Genomic DNA, 23,015 nt, shown 5'->3' with positions numbered 1-23,015 from the left:
GATGGGACCCAAGTCTAAGCACACAATGCATTTATGTTTCATATACACCTTATACAAACAGTCTGGAGGTAATTTTAGCCAATATTTGTAATAACTTTGTTTAATGCACAAAGTGTGTGCACATTCACACAATTCATTTATGTTTCATATACACCTTATACACACATCCTGAAGATCATTTAATACAATATTTTTAATAACTTTGTGTATTAAACAAAGTTTGTGTACATTGAGCGATCAGAAAACAAAGGTTTCACTATCTCACGCTCACTCAAAAAATTCCGTATTTCGGAATATTTGGATATGGGATACTCAACCTGTATTGTGTGATAAATCATTCTTGGCCTCATTACCCCGCATGTGGTCGTTGCTATGATCATCCCATCGGGTGTGCTGCACGTCCATCATGATGACCCGGCAAACGACCTGCTGGGAGCGTGCAATCGCCGTTAAACATTAGATGACGCACCCTATACGTTGGTCTGACCTGCCGGACCGCGTGTACCCAGCTTTAGAGTACTTTCTAGAGAGATCTATGCATGAACCCTTCATGGTTATGTGTGATTTCTACCTTATCAATAACTTTATCCACTATTCATTTGAATACTGTAGATGTAGCTAATAAACAATTCTTTTTACACAAGTATACTTTTTAACAACTTAATATTTTCCTAAACCAATGTAAAGGTATTTTTGCACGTGAGTGTGATTTCTTGATTAGGTAAGGTTACAAGCAGTCCGGCTATTCCTAGTAAAGTACTGTCCGTGTGTTTAACTGAAGAGGGACACGTATGTTTGAACTACCTGTATATGGATGAAATGCTATTTAGAAGATATAGCAAAATATCACTTTTCAGTTGTATCTGCAAAGTCTTTGAATGAAGATGGGACTGGGAATGGCTGGAATCCATAAGTCTTTTTCTCTCTTGTTGTGTTATAGATCAGGGTTAGGCAACTTGTGGCCCTCCAGCTGCTGGGGAACTACACATACCAGCATGCCCTTACAGCAAATCTGTGGCAGGACATGCTTGAAAATGTGTAGTTCTCTAGCAGCTGCCTTACCTGTTTTTGAGGGTTGGGACTGGTTGGCCGGCGGTGGGGTTCCCGGCATTCAGCAAACCGACCACTGGGATTCCGGCCGCAGAATGCCGGCGGGGAGTAATTGAGCGCAACAAAGCCCCTTGCAGCCTTGGTGGCTCGCTGCACTCTCCACAGGTTCTAGTCCCACTCAGTGGGTGTTGACACCCACGAGTGGGAATAGTCCCTGTAGACTGTAGGGCTTTTGATCGCTTGGGATCCCTGCGTCGGCATGGTGACTGCGGGGATCTCGAGCACTGGTAACATGACTGGATTCCGCTTTATATACTGATTCTTTATTTTACATAAAGCTAGTAACATTGATGATTTCACAAAACATGCTTATAACAATATGGCATAGAATGCAGTTACAGGGGAAGTTGGTCTGAATAAAAGTAACTATTTTAAATTTTTGCATGCTCATACTGTTACATTCTTAAGGTTGCCATTACTTGCTCAGTAATCTCTCTTTACGGTCATTACATATATGTTAAGTCTCTGTGATTCTCCATCCAACCAGTTTCAGTGACAGGTGTCAGCCTGCTGATGGGCGGTAACATTCCTGTTCCTCAAGCAGTTGTTATCTGTATCTTGTAAAGGCCGGTGTGTACGGGCGTTATGTCTGTGAACTCCCATCGTTCACAGACATATCGCGTCGGCCCTGCAGCAGAGCCGACGCCCAATATATCTACCGATATATTGGTGCATCGCTGTGTGTGTACGGGCGACCAGCCGACCACCCGTACACATGCTGCGGCAGTCGGCGGTGATTGACAGCTGGGCTTGCGTGTGTACACGCCCGCCCAGTTCATGACGTCAGTCCCCGACGGATCGGGCAGTGTGTATGCACAGCACACTGCCCGATCCGTCCATAGATATATCTGCAGATCAATTGATATGCAGATATATCGATCAGTGTGTACCCACCATTAGAATGTAATTGCCAACACAAGCAGTACGTTTTTGTTCTTGTTTTCCATTTACATTTTTTCAATAATATTTATTAATTATACATGAAAGTGGCAGTAGATTGTTTTGTTTACATGGGCTAAACAGTTTTTCAACCTACAGTATCTGCCCCTTTACAAGGAACTTTGGCACAAAGCATTTTGTGATGTGTTACTTACACGACATGATTATAAAAAAAAATGTTTTTTTTTACTTATGTTATGCTAGATAAACTCACAGGACACTGCAGACATTCACACAGACATTTGTTTTGTGAAGATAAGATGATCCGCATTCATGAGAATAGTTCCTTAGATTGCCATAGGCGTAAACGGCGTTATTTAAGTGTATTTGAAATGTATATGAATCACAAGCACATATTTCCCATGTGCTTGTTAAGGGACATTGTGGACATAGGGCCTAATTCAGACCTGATCACTGTTGTGCAATTTCGCATGACGGACGATTGTCGAATGACTGCGTATGGATCGCAATGCGCAGGTGCAAGGCCAAACTGCGAAAGAATGGTGGGAAAAGTTTGATTGCTAGGCGTACGTAAGTTGACAGGAAGCGGACGTTTGGGGGTGGTAACTGCTCGTTTTTTGGGAGTGTCATGGAAAACGCAGGCGATCCCAAGCGTTTTCTGGGAGGGTGTGTGACATCGACTCTGGTCCTGAACAGCCTGATTCTATTGCACTGTAGGAGTAGGTCCTGGGCTATGCACAGACTGCACAGAATGGAAAAATCATTAGATGGTGAGTGAGTTGTGAATGGATTTGCAGATATCCGCTGTCTGGCAAAATTTTTGGCATGGCTTACGCATGCATTCGTACACTTGCATGGGTGGGGTTTAACTCTCTGTGGGCGGCAGCTATCTGATCGCAGACCTCTGCAAAATCGATCAGGTCTGAATTAGGCCCATAGTCTTTTAATAACCAATGATAACAATAACATAGGGGGTATATTTACAAAAAGTCAATTTTTTCTAAATTTCAATTTAGTGTTGTGTGTCACAGGCTAAAACACACATTTACTAACAGATGATTTTTTATTTTAGTAATTTTGGAAAGTTAGTAAATGTTTGTTTTACCTCTGGAAACACAACATAGATTTAGATTGGTTTTCAGCTATTTGAAATCTATAAAAATTGCTGAAAATCGACCTTTGGTAAATATACCCCATAGAGTACAGAAATTTCAGTTTGTCAAGCTTTTATTATTGGTTTGCTGTGAAGGAAATGTCTCTCCATAAATTAGATTTTAATACTATCATTATCCTTTGTATGTGTAAAGTATTCAAACTTTATTAATTTTTTCCTTTTGGGACTAGTGTTTCAGTTCTGCAAAGTACAGATATCAGGCACTGCATCTCTTTATACATCTTGCTTTGCATTGTACATGAAACATGCAGCACATTTCTCCTTCTGTACCAGTCTGTTGGCATGGGAAGAATTTGCTCTCTATAAAAGAGCAGCATAGCTTTAGTCGACTTGCCATTTGAAGCATATTCCCATCCCATGAACTGGAAAATTAAATCGGGTTACGACATAGATTAACATCTAGGCTTGTGGATTGAAGAGAAGGCCGCTAAACTCCATGAAATTGAGTAACTAGATTATATTGTTCAGGATCCATTACAAAGCTCTGCTCCATATTGTTCTCTTCTTTTCCCTTCGCTATAATCTAATTTAAGCCTTGATACTATATTGGATTTTATGTCCCTCTATTAATCAAGGCTCACTGAAGATCAGTGTTGCGATTTCAAAGTCCAGTTTTCCTAAGACATTGGGAAGATTTCATATGGAATGTAATATATTTCCTAACAGGAGATGTAATAACCAGGGAGATGAGCTGCTGCTTTTCTTTCTTTTTGTTTTTTTGCCCTTCTTTTATATACATATATATTCTGACAAATCTGTTGTGTAATAAATACATTATCTCTTTCTTTTTAACTCGGATACATTTTATTAACTTTTTGCCTGTATATGCATATAAAAAGGAACATTCGCAGTGCACCACAAATACAAAACAAAGCTTATTCAAAAGAAAGGTAAAAATATTCAGAAAAATAGCAACAAGTGGTAGAATAAAAATTACTAATAACATCTGTGCATCCGTTCACTAACTGCAAATCTCAAACCAGAAGGCGTGCAATAAACAGTGATGTCAGTGAGTCTACTCTGTCCTTGGAAAAAATGCACTTAAATAACACTGCATGTGCACAGTATCCTCTGTGGGGTCAGTTCCATTGTAGGTGACTCCTGTGATCTAGTATGCGCATATGCCGCACCTATGTGATGGCATAGTTTGATATGTCCCCCCTTCCATATTGTCTGTTAACAAAAATATGGGATTTGAATATTATTTGAATGGGATTTGAAATATGGGGGTGAAATTAGGGCGATTTGGGGCAATATTGAGGTGTGGTCTCGATTTTGTTGTTCCAACACAGTTGCAACGGCACATTGCAGGCATCGCCTGCAAATGAATTGACCCCTAAATGTCTGTCTTGCCAGTTGCCTCGGACCCCCCAAAAGCATCTACCTCTCTGCCTCTTGGAAAATAGTATCCAGTGTTTTGTGTACTGCATGTATTTGCTCTGCTATAGGAAGCTAGCATGCGAAACCAAGCCCTAATTATTATAATTTTGGTACCGCAATTAATATAATTTTTTTTTAATGGGATTATGTTCCATAAAAAAAAAATATAAATATATAAAACCTTTCATAAACTGGACTGAGGTTGTTTTGATAGTCAATGAAAAACATATGACATCTTGTAATGCATAAAAGACTTTAAAAAAAAAAAATTGCAAGCAAGCGGGCTGCTGCCAAGGAGAGCATTTAGTGGCGGTTTACTTAGCTGTAGGGTGTAGGGTTTGTACGTTTGCCACTTTTGTTTCCTAGAAGTACACAGCTCTGGGAAATCAACTTCTGTGCATTAACACAGTTTACTGTGCCTAGGGCATGAATAGGTTGCATTGCGGCTTGTGCTTTTTAGATGGATCCTCTTGAGAGCCACAGTTCTGGCCGGAGTACAGTAGCTTCTCAGTGCAGACCCTCTCTCTTGTTATTGTGTTATTAAAGAGCCAGAATGGTGCTTTCACTCAGCGCGGGCAGTTTGGTAGCACTTCATTATATGGATGTCTTCCTAGACAGTGACCACACATGACAAGCTAAACATTGAGTGAAATACTGTATAGACTGTTGGAACAGCGGGGCAGATGTATTAAGCATGGAGAAGTGATAAAGCAGTGATAAGTGGAAGGTGATAATGCACCAGCCAATCAGCTACTAACAGTCAATGTACATATTGGAGCTGATTGGCTGGTGCATTATCACGTTGTACTTATCACTGCTTTATCACTTCTCCAGGCTTAATACATCTGCCCCATTGTGTGCTACAGTGCCTTGCTAAAGTATTCACCCCCCTTGGCTTTTTACCTATTTTGTTATATTACAACCTGTAATTTAAATTTTTTTTTTTTATCTGAATTATATGTGATGGATATGCACATGGATATAGTCTAAGTTGGTGAAGTGAAATTAGAAAAATGTATATAAAAAATTATTTTTATAAATAAAAATTTGAAAATTGTCATGTGCATATGTATTTACCCCCTTTGCTATAAAGCCCCTCAAAAGTTCTGGTGCAACCAATTACCTTCAGAAATCACATAATTAGTGAAATGAAGTTCACCTGTGTGTAATCTAAGTGTCACATGATCTGCCCCTTCCCACTAGATTGTTAGCTCTTCAGAGCAGGGCCCTTTTTCCTCTTGTTGTCTAAGTCCTCTTCTTGACACATTTCACTGGCAGCTCTCTCCTACTCAGCGACCCGCTTTTTCTCCTGCTGGTAAAGGCTTATCTCCATCTATGGCCACCAGCCCCAAGTAGTACGATGGTTACTCCCTTGCTACTTACATCTTAGCTGTATTATGTTTTGAGAATTGTGGTGCTCTTTGTTACCTGTACTCTATTTTAGTTATTTATTTACTGTAATGCTAAGTTTTGTCTCCCTGTACTGTCCTTTGTACAGCGCTGCGAAACACTTGTGGGTGCCTTATAAATAAAATGTAATGATAATAATAATCTGTCAGTATAAACACACCTTTTCTGAAAGGCCCCAGAGGCTGTAACACCACTAAGCAAGAGGCATTACACCATGAAGACCAAGGAGCTCTCCAAACAAGTCAGGGGCAAAGTTGTTGAGAAGTACAAGTCAGGGTTTTGTTTATAAAAAAATATAGAAATCTTTGCTGATCCCCCAGAGCACCATCAAATCCATCATCTTCAAATGGAAATAACATGGTACCACAACAAACCTGCCAAGAGAGGGCCGGACACCAAAACTCACAGACTGGGCAAGGAGGGCATTCATCAGAGAGAGGCACAGAGACCAAAGGTAACCCTGAAGGAGCTGCAGAGTTCCACAGCAGAGACTGGTGTATCTGCACGTGTGACCACAATAATCTGTACACTCTGTAGAGCTGGGCTTTAAGGAAGAGTGGCCAGAAAAAAGCCATTACTTTGTGTTAAAAATGAGAAGGCACATTTTGAGTTTGCCAAAAGGCATGTGGACTACTTCCCAAATGTATGGAGGAAGGTGCTGTGGTCAGATGAGACTAAAATTGAATTTTTCGGCCACCAAGGAAAACGCTATGTCTGGCGCAAACCCAACACATCCCATCACCCCAAGTCACCATCCCCACAGTGAAATACTGTATGGTGGTGGCAGCATCATGCTTTGGGATGTTTTTCTGCAGCAGGGGCTGGGAAACTGTTTCGAGTTGAGGGAAAGATGGATGGTACTAAATACAGGGATATTCTTGAGCAAAACCTGTTTCAATCTGACTGTGATTTGAGACTGGGACGGAGGTTCACCGTCCAGCAGGACAATGACCTGAAGCATACTGCTAAAGCAACACTCGAGTGGTTTAAGGGGAAACATTTAAATGTGTTGGAATGGCCTAGTCAAAAACCAGATCTCAATCCAATTGATAATCTGTGGTCAGACTTGAAGATTGCTGTTCACAAGCGGAAAACATCCAACTAAGTTGGAGCTGGAGCAGTTTTGCCTTGAGGAATGGGCATAAGTCCCAGTGTCAAGTTGTGGCAAGATCAAAGAGACTTATCCAAAGCAACTTGCAGCTTGTAATTGCCGCAAAAGGTGGCTCTACAAAGAACTGACTTTAGAGGGTTGAATAGTTATGCATGCTATGTTATTTTGTCCTATTTGTTGTTTGCTTCACAATAAATGAAAAAAATAACATCTTCAAAATTGTAGCCATATTCTGTGAATGAAATTATGCAAACCTTCAAACAATCCATTTTAAGTCCAGGTTGTGAGGTAACAAAACATGAAAAATGCAAAAGGGGGTGAATACTTTAGCAAGGCACTGTATATTTTTGGGTGCACAAAGTATGCGGCATAGATGGGTGCTCTTGCACAATTAGGTTTCCTACAGGTTTTAGCTTATTCATGACCTGCAACTTTTTTAGATGCGAGTTTTACTTTTTAATGCTGTTTTGCTTCCAAAGCAGTTTTTTTTGTTGAGCTGGGATGTGACAAAATGCTGCTCTCTCTGGGCAACTGTATTATCTATGTCCTAAGGGCATCCGGTCAGGATCCCGCCAGTCATTATCAACGCGTGCTAAGACCGTGAATTGAGCACCTCTGATAGATAAAGCAATATACTGGTGATAGTCACAGACGGTCACTTACAAGCCATTATTTTTAAGGAACATACAATTATTTTGGTAACCATGGTAATTAAAAGCTTTGTCATTCTGCCACCCACTTGCGCCTCTAAACAAAGCATAAGGTGTTCCTGCAGATGTCATAGAAGGCCAAAGTGTTGAAAAGGAAGCACCTAATATTTTATTTTAATTCTGAGAATTCACAGCAGACAGAGAAAAATATTACAGTAGTTTACATTCTGCATGCCAAAGGCCAGATTACCACTGTTCTCAGTGCAACACAAGAGCCAAGAGAAAAACTTTCTAACAAGTATTTGATCATCAAACGTAACTATCTGGCTCATAGCTGTATGACTTGACCTGCAGCAGCACACAGTCATAACTTGCTACATTTGTACCAATAAGGTTGCTCTCATTTGCTGCTAGTTTTTAGCAATGTTATTGTTACCCGAGTAGCATTTAATACAGTTTAAAGCTGCAGTACCACTTGCACTGCATTACTGTATGCTGCTGTGATGTTCCCATGCTCCAGGACATGGAGGGAGATGGTTAGTATAATGTAACGTGAAGTTGGCTGTGCAGCGTTAAAGTAACACGTTAAACATTTGTTTTGTCATTATTTACAGTATAGTATATTACAGGTTGAGTATCCCATATCCAAATATTCCGAAATACGGAATATTCCGAAATACGGACTTTTTTGCGTGAGACTGAGATAGTGAAACCTTTGTTTTCTGATGGCTCAATGTACACAAACTTTGTTTAATACACACAGTTATTAAAAATATTGTATTAAATGACCTTCAGGCTGTGTGTATAAGGTGTATAAGAAACATAAATGAATTGTGTGAATGTAGACACACTTTGTTCAATGCACAAAGTTACAAAAAATATTGGCTAAAATGACCTTCAGGTTGTGTGTATAAGGTGTATATGAAACATAAATGCATTCTGTGCTTAGATTTGGGTCCCATCACCATGATATCTCATTATGTTATGCAATTATTCCAAAATACGTAAAAATCCCATATCCAAAATACCTCTGGTCCCAAGCATTTTGGATAAGGGAGACTCAACCTGTATAGAATATTTTGGCTTTCTATACCCAAAGCAGCACATGTGTTAAGCATGGTTACCTGTTGTCATAAGAGAATGCAGTAATCCTAGGTTGTGCAACAAAGATACATATAGATATTACACAGTCGAGTCACATTATTATGACCACTGCCTACATTTGATAATGGCAGTGCGTAGCCCATCAAGTACGTCATGTGTCATGCGCTGGCTTGGTGGGTATATAAAGTGTGAGTTAGGCTGTCTGCACACACTTTGCTGTTATGGGTAAAAGTGGCGATATATCAGAGTTGCAAAAATCTGCTTTCGGGCCAAGGGTGGCAGTGTTTCTGAAACAGCGCAGTTTGTGAACTGGTCGCGTGATGATGTGGTGAGGGTATATTGTGACTGGATAAATGGCACCATTCCAAATAACCGATCTGGAAACTGAGGAGCACCACGTGCTATTGATGTGAGAGGTGAATGTCAGCTACAAAGATGCATGAGGGCCGACCGACACGCTACAGTGGAGCAGCTCACCGTCAAAATTAACCGGGGGGCTACCAGACGTGTGTCTAAAGTAGCAGTTCAGCGAACATCTAGCTGCTGTCAGAGCTGCACACAGTGGTTACTCTGGCTATTTGCTGGTGATCATAATAATGTAACTCGACTGTGTACAAACTAATATACAGTCCTGCAGATGAAGGTGCTAGCTCTACCTCTATTTTACTTTTGAAATGTATCTTTGTATATCTTACTTTCCCATATGGTTTTGTATAATGTCTCTATTCACTACATGGGCACATGTGGATATGTAGTATTAATTTTTTTTAAAGTTATTCTTTAATGCTAACCATGGCAGTACAGATGGTGTAATGGCTAGCATTACTGTCTCACAGCACTGAGGTCATGGGTTAGATTCCCACCACAGCCGTAACTGTGTGGAGTTTGTATTTTTCCCGTACTTCCGTGGGTTTCCTCCGGGTACTCCGGCTTCCTCCCACACTCCAAAAATACTGGCAGGTTAATTGGCTCCCAACATAATTAACCCTGGTGTGAATGTGTGTGCATGTTGTAGGGAATATAGAGTGTAAGCTCCACTGGAGCAGGGACTGATGTGAATGGCCAAATATTCTCTGTAAAGCGCTGTGGAATATGTGTGTGCTATATAAATAACAATAATTGTTTATATATATTGCGCCGCAAGGGTTCTGTAAAGCCTAACACAATATATAAGTAAATGAGCACAGCAATAAAACAGTGACTTGCAGGACAAGTACATGGTATATAAACACTTCTGTTTATATATCAGCTGTCCTAACACTCATAAGCATCAGAGTGGCAGAGACCAAGGGTTAGGTGATGTTATAGGGAGGATGGAGTAGATGATAGCTAAGTAAGAGAAGGAAAGGCATTAGAGAGCAGAGGGCCCTGCTAATGAGAGCTTACATTCTAAAGGGGAAGGGTAGACCATCAGGGATAACAGTGAGCATGGAAGAGTGGATTAAAATGAGACGTGGCTGGGTTTCATGAAGAAGTGGGTCTTGAGAGCCTGTTTGAGATTTTGTAGAGAGGTGAGGAGTCTGATAGGGAGAGGTAGAGAATTCCAGAGACCGGGAGCAGTGTGTGCAAAATCTTGGAGGCAAGAGTGGGAAGAAGTAATCCATCTGCATGAGAGGTGGCATACTTTTGTGGAGCGAAGAGGGTGTGCGGAAGTGTGAAGGGAGTTAAGGTCAGAGATGTAAATGGGAGAGGAATGGGTGACGGCTTTGTAAGTGAGTGTGAGAAGCTTGAATTGGGGTTTGAAGGAGAAGGGGAGGCAGACATAGTGGGGTAAATGTATGAAGCAGTGATAAGTGTGGAGAAGTGAGCCAGTGGAGAAGTTGCCTATGGCTACCAATCAGCAATGAAATAACATTTATAATTTGCATACTATGCAATTATACTGAGCAGCTGATTGGTTGCCATAGGCAACTTCTCCACTGGCTCACTTCTCCACTTTTATCACTTCATACATAAACCCAAGTATTTTTGGAGAGGAAGTTGAACCAGTCTGCAGCATGGAGAACAGATTGAAGTGGAGAGTGGTGGGAGTCAAGGAGGACAGATAGGAGGAGATTACAGTAGTCCAGTCTGTAGTTCACCAGTGAGTGGATGAGGGTCTTTGTCTTTTACCTCTTTCACATATATTTGCAAAAACCTGAGTGTTTGCACGTGAACGCGCATCCACCCAGGTTTTTGGTGTGTCTGAGTGGAAACTACCCGGGAAGAAGTCCTGGGTCCCCGACCCTGCTCTTTACCAGGGTTGGGCTGAGATCCGGAAATTTGCCAGCTTGATAGACCTGGCAATTTCTTGGGATGTATGTGTAAAAAGGGGTATTAGTAGTATACAGTGTGAGGAAGGGTGTGATCATGGACATTTTTTTGAGATGTAAATGGCAGTACTGCGAAAGGTAATGAATGTGTGGTTTGAAGGACTGGAAAGAACCAAGGATAATTTCAAGAAAGTACACTTGGTGACTAGAGGAGATAGTCGTGCCATCAATAGATAATGCAATTGTGTAGTGTTTTTGATCTAAATGACTTATATAGATGAAAATTTCAGCTCACATTTTTCAAGTTTAAAAGATCCCTAGCTGTGCAGGACTGTTAGATACGGTGCTGCAGGGACATTCTGTCCCCAACCCGTTTTCCCTTCCATATCAGCTTCTGTCCTCAACCGGTTTTCCCTTCCATATCAGACCTGCTTACTAATACAACGAGTACAGAAAGCAAATGTGTATCTTGATGTTTCTGACTATGTTCCTACCAATGCCATGTTCATTCATATTTTGTATGGGACTTAAAAGTAGACCTGTAGCTTTTTAATGATATGCCCTTATGTTGCTCAACCGCTATTAGTTGAATCACACTATGAGGACCCTGTTTTTTATATTTAATTTATTACAATCTATAGGACAGATGTTATTCGTGGAACCAACATACTTTTTGTGTTGCACCATTACTTGTAAACTTCTAAACTAATGATTAATTTTCCACCTGGGTACCCCCTGGCAGCCCACTTGCATTATTTGTAGCCCTAACATTTGCAAAGCAAAATATTTGTAATGAATATAACAGGGCTCGACAAATCCCAGGGGCTAGGTCGCCATGGCCCCTAGATTTTACTGCCTGGCAACCAAATTATGGAGGAAGAGAGGTAGCAGATCCTCTTCAGCCCCAGCGGAGATTCATGGGCATGCCTGTATTGTGGCTGACATTTCATGTACAGGAGTGCATTTGCGGAGTGTCCAAACTGGCCAGCTGCATAGGGCTCTCTGATAAGAGGGTATATACATGGCTGGTGATTGCGGTTTCAGAGGGGGTAGTGATGTGGCCACATGGTGGGATATTGTTCACGTGGGACATGGCTGCGGAGGTGTGGTTTGCCTAGGGGTATACCCTTAGTTGTGTGACCATTGGGCTTTGTGGCCTGGGTGGATTAGCTGCTCATTAATGTGGTTGCAGGTCATTGTTTGCACAGCAGTGTGGCTGCAGAGGGCTAGTTTGCCTGGGGTTACCCCTTAGTTGTGTGACCACGTAGGGATAATTTTTTTTTTTTTTGGGGGGGGGGGAGCTGCTCAGTAATGTGGCTGTGTGTGTGTGTGTGGGGGGGGGGGGGGGGGTTAGTAACATTTGACAAGCCCTGCAATATATTGGCTATAGATAGTCGGATGTCTAACCGGTTCCGACATTAGGGGTGCTGGTAATCATGGATCAGGTCAATGTATTTTCATGGGCCCTACTGTACTATATGAGGGTGGAGATCACTAGGAGATTGCTTTCCTTATGTATTTAATTATTACCTGGGTGTCTGCCCTACCACAGAAACAGAGAATTTGACGGCAAATGAAAACCACTTGGCCTATCTAATCTACCCTAAATACATGTACAAGCACACACTTACACACTAGGATTAATTTGATATCAGGAGCCATTTAACCTACCAGTATATTTTTGGATTGTAGGAGAAAACCCACACAAGCACCACACAGATAGGACCATGCGTATACAAACACCACACAGGGCCATGGTGGGAATCGAACCTATGACCTCAGTGGTGTGGCAGTAATGCTAACCAATACACCATCTGTACTGCCCAATGCCACCCATATTGCCCATCAATTTTTCATGTACCCCTGCAGGTCACAGTGAGTACTCTTGCTTTCCCCTCCCTGCGACTTACCACCATTAGTCATTAACGTTGCAGTGAGTTGCCTACCTTCTACCCATGTCCTCGTCCTCGTCCTGCCTAGTCTGTCATTTCATTTTTCCTGTTTGTTGCTCCTGAGATACAGTACATCAGTATATGCTGTGCATATATGTTTTATGATATTTTAAGTCACGCTGTTATTACATATGTTCCTTGTACACTTTGTTGCACCTGAAAAATAAAATGTTATAATAAAAGCAAGGGTCACATTGCTATAATAGAAGCGATCATGCTGAATACACACTTTTGTGAGCCGGATTATAAAAATATAAAATAAAAAGAAATAACTTATTTTTTTTATTCATTTTTGTTTATGACTTTATTTTGTGCATCCTGTGTAAGAAATGTCTAAATAAATATTACGAGGAGGTGGGATAAAATCGTGCGTCCCAAGCTAGGGATTAGTGACTCATGTGTAGACGGGGAAGTGGGATTTGAAAGGAGAAGGAAAGACTTGTAAATAATGCAAAATTTAATGGGGAGCCAGTAATGACTGCAGGAGACGGGAGGCGCTGACGGTATTCCCAGTCACTCTGTGTTCTGTTTATTTAAAAAATGTAACCATTGGTTGAATTTATGCTTTCAGGTTTACAATGGGAACCATCCGTGCATTAACATGCTTGTAAAACAAATTTGGCCTATGAAAACTCAGTTTTCAAGCCAACTCCGAGGAACATGTAAACATTAAAATTACTCATGAAAGAATTCAATTGCCCTTGAGCTACAAACCCAACAAAATGAAGTGAGCTGTAAAGATTGTAGGATCGCCTCACCCAGACACGATGATCAAAACTCTAAGCTATGAAGTCTGCATCTGTTAGCGATGTGTCCCAAGGCAACTCTTAGCTCACATATTTGCAAGCATTATGATATAGAAGGAGAAGGTGTCTGAGGCTAATTCAGCTTGAACTGCTTTACTCTGCTGGCGCATTCTGTCCCCCTGGCACATAAATTGCACTGTAGATTAGCTATTGGATACGCTGGATGCTTTAGAATACTTAAAAGAGAACTTCACAGATTTTATTTTCTTATTCATAGTCTTCAATTGATAATAAGATAAGACGATTTGCAAGCTATTGTTATATACGTTAGCTATGTTCTAGTGAAAAAACAGACATATGTTAAAGTTTATTATAGCCTATAAGACAATAGAGAATGAATGGGGATGTGCAAGACTAAGTACTACAATACCACTTGGCAAGCAGTCAGGGCTATTGTCGCCTTATACTTAGTAGAAACAATGCTGTGTATCTGCACATCGGTTACAAGCTAGCTCCCGAATGTATGTGTGTATGTGCGTGCGTGTGTATATATATATATATATATATATATATATATATATATATATATAAAAACATACAAAAGGCTGGCACTCCTTTAAATAAAAAACAACTGCCCCGGTGCCATCCAAGAAATTGATAGCATACACTTGTGGTTCCTAGGGAGGAAATGGCACTCTCCCAAAAGCAAGAAGAACCAGGCGGCACTCTGTGGTCTTGTGCAAAAAAGATAACTTTTAGTGAAAAATCACATGCATGTATGGCATAGCTTTGCCGACGTTTCAGCGCCGCGCAGGGTGCTTTTCTCAAGGCTGTATGCTAGAAAAAGCATACAGCCTTGAGAAAAGCGCCCTGCGCGGCGCTGAAATGTCGGCAAAGCTATGCCATACATGCATGTGATTTTTTACTAAAAGTTATCTTGTTTGCACAAGACCTCAGAGTGCCGCCTGGTTCTTCTTGCTTTTGGGAGAGTGCCATTTCCTCCCTAGGAACCACAAGTGTTTGCTATATATATATATATATATATACACACACACACACACACACACACACACACACACACACACACACACACACACACACACACACACACACTTGGGACCAGAAGTATTTTGGATATCTGATTTCTCCGTATTTTGGAATATTTGCATACCATGATGAGATATCATGGCGATAGGACCCAAGTCTTAGCACACAATGCATTTATGCTACATATACACTTTATATAAACAGCTTGAAGGTCATTTTAGCCAATATTTTTAATAACTTTGTACATTAAACAAAGTGTGTGTACATTCACACAATTCATGTATGTTTCATATACACCTTATACACACAGCCTGAAGGTCATTTGATACAATATTTTTAATAACTTTGGTTATTAAACAAAGTTTGTGTACATTGAGCCATCTGAAAACAAAGGTTTCACTACCTCACTCTCACTCAAAAAAGTCAGTATTTCGGAATTTTGGATATGGGATACTCAACCTGTATAAAATTTAATATGGGTTGGGGCATCAGTGTTAGTGATCCTGGAGGGCAGTGTATATAAATCTAAAACAGGTAAGTAATATTATGTTTTGCATGCACTTACTTCAAACCTGACTGACACTATTGAGGTGCATACACACAGAGAGATTTTGACTTAGCGTTTTCACTTGAACTGACAGTACTAGTTTTGACTGACTTTTCCAGCGATTTTGACTATGGGTGATTTTGGCTAACTCATTTAAGCATGGGGATGCTTTTTCTTTTCCAGCGACCTAGCCAAAATTGAAATTGCCTTGCCTGCACAGTCTATTTTTAGCAGTGAAAGCGACCTGTCGGCGACACGCATCGCTATCGCTGGCTGTGTACACACAGAGCGATATGCACTAACTGCTATATCGCTCCGTGTGTATGGACCTTTAGTCTTTCTTTCCATTACAGATTTCTGTTATTGGAACTGCAAGGGGACCTCGCGTATGAATTCTTAGGATACATAAACATAAATTCAAAACAAAAAACATTACTGGAATGCTACCAACGTTCATATTATGTATAAAAAACTATATAGGTCCTTATTCAGGTTTGTTAGCAAACCCAAAAAGTTAGCAATTGGACAAAACCATGTTGCACTGCAGGTGGGCCAGATTTAACATGTGCAGAGAGAATTATATTTGGGTGGGGTGTGTTCAAACTGAAATCGAAATTGCAGTGTAGAAATTACCCGGCAAGGGGGCATGACCTCGCCAAAATGGGCGTGTCCTCGCATGAAAAGACCACCTTATACCCCAGTTTTTGACCCTGCAACAACAGACCTCAGTCACCACAGGAAAAAAACAAAACCATTCCACCATATTAAGACCCACACAGTAATGCTCCTTTCACCATATTATGCCCCTGCACCATATTATGCCATAAACTACAATGCTCGTGATACATTATGCCTTACAGCAAAGCTTCTAATTACTTTTAAATTACCTTCTCATTGCCAGGGGTTTCATGAGCTGGGTGTCATGCTTGTTGCCAGGAATTTCATGCTCTTGTATGCATGCTCATTGCCAAGGGTAATCCTCGTTGGTAGGAGTGTCATGCTCTGGGATGCATGCTCGTTGCCAGAGGCGTAACTAGGGTAGGGCGAGTAGGGCACGTGCCCTGGGCGCCTTGGCAGGCCCAGGAGAGGGGGGCGCCGGCGGCGGCCAGGGCATCATGCCCCACTCGCCCCCGTCACACCGAAATGTGAGGGGAGGAGAGCGCAGCGTCTCTCCCTCCCCTCACCGCTGCTGCCAGCACTAGCAGCGCTGCCAGCAGCGCTGCGTCTGTCCGGTCTCCGGCGTTAGCCAATCAGAGCTTGCGGACCGGCTCCTAATTGGCTGCCGGTCCGCGAGCTCTGATTGGCTGGCGAACCGGCGCCACACAGCCGCCAATGACCTGGAGCGGTGAGGAGAAGGAGAGGCGCTGCGCTCTCCTCCCCTCACATATCATATCAACAAGCGGTGAGTGACGGGGGGGGGGACTCGGTGGAGCACGGTGGGGCATGTATCGGGCACAGTGGGGCATGTAACTGGCACAGTGGGGCATGTATCTGGCACAGTGGGGCATGTATCTGGCACAGTGGGGCAATGTATCTGGCACAGTGGGGCATGTATCTGGCACAGTGGGGCATGTAACTGGCACAGTGGGGCAATGTATCTGGCACTGTGGGGCATGTATCTGGCACAGTGGGGCATGTATCTGGCACAGTGGGGCAATGTATCTGGCACAGTGGGGCATGTATCTTGCACAGTGGGGCATGTAACTGGCACAGTGGGGCATGTAACTGGACAGTGGGGCATGTATCTGGCACAGTGGGGTAATGTATCTGGCACAGTGGGGCTGTATCTGGCACAGTGGGGCATGTATCTGGCACAGTGGGGCTGTATCTGGCACAGTGGGGCATGTATCTGGCACAGTGGGGTAATGTATCTGGCACAGTGGGGCTGTATCTGGCACAGTGGGGCATGTATCTGGCACTGTGGGGCATGTATCTGGCACTGTGGGGCATGTATCTGGCACTGTGGGGCATGTATCTGGCACAGTGGGGCATGTATCTGGCACAGTGGGGCAATGTATCTGGCACAGTGGGGCATGTATCTGGCACAGTGGGGCAATGTATCTGGCACTGTGGGGCATGTATCTGGCACAGTGGGGCAATGTATCTGGCACTGTGGGGCATGTATCTGGCACAGTGGGGCAATGTAACTGGCACAGTGGGGCAATGTAACTGGCACAGTGGGGCATGTATCTGGCACTGTGGGGCAATGTATCTGGCACAGTGGGGCAATGTATCTGGCACAGTGGGGCAATGTATCTGGCACTGTGGGGCAATGTATCTGGCACAGTGGGGCATGTATCTGGCACAGTGGGGCATGTAACTGGCACAGTGGGGCATGTATCTGGCACAGTGGGGCATGTATCTGGCACAGTGGGGCAATGTATCTGGCACAGTGGGGCAATGTATCTGGCACAGTGGGGCAATGTATCTGGCACAGTGGGGCAATGTATCTGGCACAGTGGGGCATGTATCTGGCACTGTGGGTCAATGTATCTGGCACTGTGGGTCAATGTATCTGGCACTGTGGGGCATGTATCTGGCACTGTGGGGCAATGTATCTGGCACTGTGGGGCAATGTATCTGGCACTGTGGGGCAATGTATCTGGCACTGTGGGGCAATGTATCTGGCACTGTGGGGCAATGTATCTGGCACTGTGGGGCAATGTATCGGGCACTGTGGGGCAATGTATCGGGCACTGTGGGGCATGTATCGGGCACTGTGGGGCAATGTAACTGGCACTGTGGGGCAATGTAACTGGCACTGTGGGGCAATGTAACTGGCACTGTGGGGCAATGTAACTGGCACTGTGGGGCAATGTAACTGGCACTGTGGGGCATGTATCTGGCACTGTGGGGCAATGTAACTGGTACTGTGGGCCATTTTCATTGGTCACACCCCTTCTGGTGTGTGGCCACGCCCATTTTTTCGGAAGGCGCGCGCACATGCTTCTTTTAGTGTTTTTATTTTTTTTTGGGGGGGGCGCCATTTTCCATCTTGCCCTGGGCTCCAAAAACCCTAGCTACGCCTCTGCTCGTTGCCAAGGGTAATGCTCTTTGACAAGAGTAATGCACGTTGCTAGCAGTTTCATGCTCTGGGATGCATGCTCATTGCCAAGGGTAATGCTCATTGCTAGTGGTTTCATGCTGTGGGAACCATGCTCGTTGCCAAGGGTAATGCTCGTTGCTAGGGGTGTGTACTTGCCAGCACTTCTATGCTACGCCCCCTCCCTAGTACTCCGTTCAGGAGGGAGGAGTTTCACGAAATGAAGCGGGTGCGTCGTGACATTACAATCTAACCACGTCATTCCGCAAGCCTCCGCGCCCCCCACCCACCCCCCCACCCCCCACCCACCCCTCCCAACAGAGTACTATGGGAGAAGGAGGAAGGGCAGCAGGGAGCCACAAAAGTGCCACGGCATGACTGCACGGCTCGTCTGCCGCTATAAGCGGCATTGGTGTTACATCTGCCCAACCTACAGTGCAGCATGGTTTTGCCCAGTTGCTTACTTTTTTGGTTTGCTAACTAACCTGAATAACCCCCATGCTAGTTCCCAGGTTCTGAGTCACAGGCCCTTTCAATGCAATTGGTATCCCTCACACCACTGGCGTATATACAATAGGTGCAGTGTGTGGTATGCACATGGGGCCCACACCGCACATCTTCCACCCATTTTTAAATACTCACCTCTCTGGAGTCCCCCGCCAGTGGCTGCATCTCTAAGCAAATATATTCTAAATGGCGTGGCGGCCATTTTTCCCGAGATTTGTGCATGCGCATTAAGGAAATCTCTGGGGAAATGGCCATTGCACCATTTTCCTGGAGACATGCGCATACGCTCTAGACTCTGGGACAGCGCTAGGGTCCCCTAGTATCCCTAGCGCCCAGAGTCTACAGCACTGACAGCTAGAGAGGAGGGGGTCCAGATGGAGTCGGCACATGGTCCTCCTCTCTAGAAGCATCCCTGCCTCATACGGTACCCCTTTCCAGAAATACTGATGCCTGTTCAGAGGTGCATGCTGCTTTTGATGTAGACATGTCCGCTTCTTTGTGCTAATGCTAGTATAAGCCCTTCCCTGGCGTACAAATGTGTGCCTGACTGCGTTCTTTGTGCATCTTTGGATGCTCAGATACTGCTTGGTGTGCCTGTAGACACTACCATTAGACGCACCATACTAGGTGCAGATTCTCCATCAGTATGGCCAGCACTGTATGTGATTAAGCTTCTGATTTCAGAGCCAGTTATGCGACTAGTCCCAGACACTCCTGTTTTTCTAATTTCCATGCATCTGAATAGCCACCTCCCAAGAATGCCCAGTACATTTGTGAAACTCTACTGCACTACTTTGCGTGCACACCATAGGACACATGCTCTGTGTGACATCTTAGCGGCTTGCACTGTTGAAAAACATTGACCGTTTACATTAATAATGGTATTGCATGTATTTCATTATCTGGCCAATACTGTATATCTTGGCACCCTCACGGTCCAGGTTTTATGAATATCCATGGTTGTGCACAAATAGTTAAATCAAATTGACCGAGGTACTAATTAAGCCACCAGTGCTTAACCTTGGATATCCTTAAAACCTGGACTGTGGGGGTGCCCTGGTGGACTGAGTTTGGGAACCAGTGCTGTAGAGCAGTGGTTCTCAAACTCGGTCCTCAGGACCCCACACGGGTTCACGTTTTCCAGGTCACCCAGCAGCTGCACTGTGTATCACCAACTGTCACATTTTAAAATCTACAGGTGACCTGCAAAACATGAACCATGTGGGGTCCTGAGGACCGAGTTTGAGAACCTGTGCTGTAGAGCACAGGTTCTCAAACTCGGTCCTCAGGACCCCACACAGTGCATGTTTTCCAGGTCTCCTCACAGAATCACAAGAGAGATAATTATCTCCACCTGTGGACCTTTTAAAATGTGTCAGTGAGTAATGAGTACACCTGCTGGGTTACCCGCAAAACATGCACCGTGTGGGGCCCTGAGGACCGAGTTTGAGAACCACTGCTATAGAGCAGAGGTTCTCAAACTCGGTCCTCTGGGGCACACACAGTGCATGTTTTGCAGGTCTCCTCACAGAATCGCAAGTGAAATAATTAGCTCCACCTGTGGACCTTTTAAAATGTGTCCGTGAGTAATTAATACACCTGTGCACCTGCTGGGTTACCTGCAAAACATGCACTGTGTGTGCCCCCGAGGACCGAGTTTGAGAACCTCTGCTATAGAGCAAAGGGTTGCACAACACTCTGGGTCCATGCTGCCATGTAACGATGTGCATATGTAGTATACTATACATATAACTAGTAACATCTTGGAACCAAATTACATCCATGATTAAGATTCAAGAAGTAAAATTGATATCTACTTATTTCTTGTGTACTTTAATGTCTACAAAATAAAAAATATCAAAGTAAAGTGAGTAGTTGGGTCATTAGCTTGTAGTACACAGCAGGTCCTTAAAGAAAGGGTAATGATATCCACCCTAAAGAGTATGTCAGGTTTTGGGTAGGGACATATATGTTAAGGGCCCTTGCTATAACCAGTAGCAAGCGATTTAATTTTAGCTTTGATCACACAAATGAATGTAAATGCCTGATAGCACTCATATGCCATGAAAACAACTTTATATATGAAGAAAGCATGAAAGCGTTGGGAATATTGGTGACTGAATGGTGCGTTTTATGTTGTGAGGCTGAGATAAAAAGATTGTCGGGACTGTGCAGCAAATCGGAAGCTGTCTGTCATCTTTCTTCCCACAGTCCTCCAATATGTAAACACACATACTTTATATATACATGAGCATGTTTACACTGCTGCTGAATGCCTGTGTGTCTTATTTTGAAATAAAAGGCCAGATAACAAGCTTGCTGATTTTCCCACGTCCCTGATAGACCAAACGCAGCATTTAGTTCTTACAAAGTGCTTCTGCTGGCCATCTGACAAGAGTTCGCCTTCTTAAAAAGATATGTTTTTTTTTTTTTCCTTTGCAAGTCAATTTAACTGGTTAGTTGTAGTGTCAGGTAACCATTTAGATGTAATGGGGCAGCAGAGCTTATTTTAACTTTATTTTTTGTTCCTCTTTTTTCATCTTTCTGGGGAGGCTAAAGGGAGAGTCTCCAAGTGAGTTAGTTGCTTTTTTCTATACAGACCCAGGCTGCCCTCGCAGGATCCCCTGCCAGGATTTCTATCATCTTCTGATCAAATATTAATGTATGATTCTCTGCTTGCTCACTAATCCAAAGCCAATTAATATTATCTGTCAATTATTTACAGATCCTGAGCTGCAGAGGATCTTCCCAGAAGACTTCAGTGACCAGGTTTGGAATGCGTAATTAATCCCCCCCCCCCCCCCCCTTTTTTTTTTTTTTTTTTATGTGGCACCACATCTTACTGCCAGATACTTATTAAAAGTGCCGTTACTGCTGTCCTTCAATAAACACAGGTGAAAAACTTGATTGCGTGAATAGTCCTCAGTAAGATGTCACAGGTTATTTGCTAGGGGAAGCTGGTTTATGTCTTCATAATTTTAATGCAGTGTTGAAAATGTAATGAAAGGTAGCATCGGGAAAGCTTTCTGATCATTGTTTTTAGCCTTGTCCTATCACAGACATGGAAAATGCACTTGTCTTGAAAACAGCAGAGATTTGTAGGTCTCTGCTGGGTTTCAGTGTTTTTGCTTGATAGTCTCATACAAGCAGTCTCTTTTCTGCCTTCTACTATTTTTTTATGGTCATTTGCTGTGAACTGGAATGATCTATGAATGACACATTAATTATGAAATGTGGCAACTCCCCCTCTGCATAAAAGTTTACAAAGAAACTGAGGAATAAGGATGTGTATTGCAAACCCTTCTTTACTTAAGATTAACAATTTTCTGTAAATTGTAATTATATAATTGAATATTAATTCCCATTAATAAATGAGTGTTTTATGTAGTCCAGTACAGTAAACAAAACGTCCAGTATATATTTTGAATTAGGTTACTGGGCTAAAATACCTGCTTGTCGAACTACAGATGTGTCCTCATACATTGCTGCAGTCGTGCCAAACAGTCCCTCTCTGAGTGCCAGGTTCTGTGAGACTACGCTAGTGCTGGGCATCTTTTTTGCTGCTGAAAAATAGTCCTAGTCGCAACTAGGATGCACCCGGAGACTGTGCTGATTAATCTGATATACAACTCTGAATCTGTACAAGAAGTGCTACAATGTAGCGCCCGCAGTTTTTTCCCATGCCAAGTTCTATTGTGCTTTGTATACAGACTTATTTTCAAATATACAAGTGTTGCATATCAGATTATACGGCACAGTCCCCTGGTGCGTTCTAGTTGCATTGCGGTGCAACTAAGACGCATTTCTGCAATAAAAACAAAAGACACCTGACGCTAGCAGAGTTGCATGGAAGCTGGCGGCTCACTCACACCAGGCATCTCGCACTGCATGGGGTATTGAGGCTAGATTTAGGAGGACACATCTGTATATACTGTATTTTATTGTATTGTGACTGTGATTTTCTTCTACATTAATAGACTGGGCTGCGGTTTGTATCTGGGTCATAGTGTACGAACACATCTTCTACACTTAGTGGGGCTGTTTTGTGGTCTGAACCAGTATGACCACAATATGACTTGGGC

The 23,015-nt window shown here is 43.0% G+C and overlaps 1 protein-coding gene across 4 annotated transcripts in view; it reads left to right on the top strand.

Annotated features, from left to right (window-relative positions):
• The window catches only part of DENND1A (DENN domain containing 1A), a 1,299,692-nt gene that overhangs the window by 223,831 nt on the left and 1,052,846 nt on the right, over positions 1–23,015 (top strand). For all 4 annotated transcript variants that reach the window (XM_063936848.1, XM_063936849.1, XM_063936850.1 and 1 more), the window contains exon 3: positions 21,659–21,702. In XM_063936848.1, the coding sequence (XP_063792918.1) occupies positions 21,659–21,702 (44 nt within the window). The remainder of the gene's footprint in view (positions 1–21,658; positions 21,703–23,015) is intronic.

This window comes from Pseudophryne corroboree, chromosome 8, assembly GCF_028390025.1.
Source record: "Pseudophryne corroboree isolate aPseCor3 chromosome 8, aPseCor3.hap2, whole genome shotgun sequence".
NCBI classification, from domain to species: domain Eukaryota; kingdom Metazoa; phylum Chordata; class Amphibia; order Anura; family Myobatrachidae; genus Pseudophryne; species Pseudophryne corroboree.
Note: the sequence above shows the minus strand (reverse complement) of the source record. Positions and strands in the feature narration are given on the sequence as shown.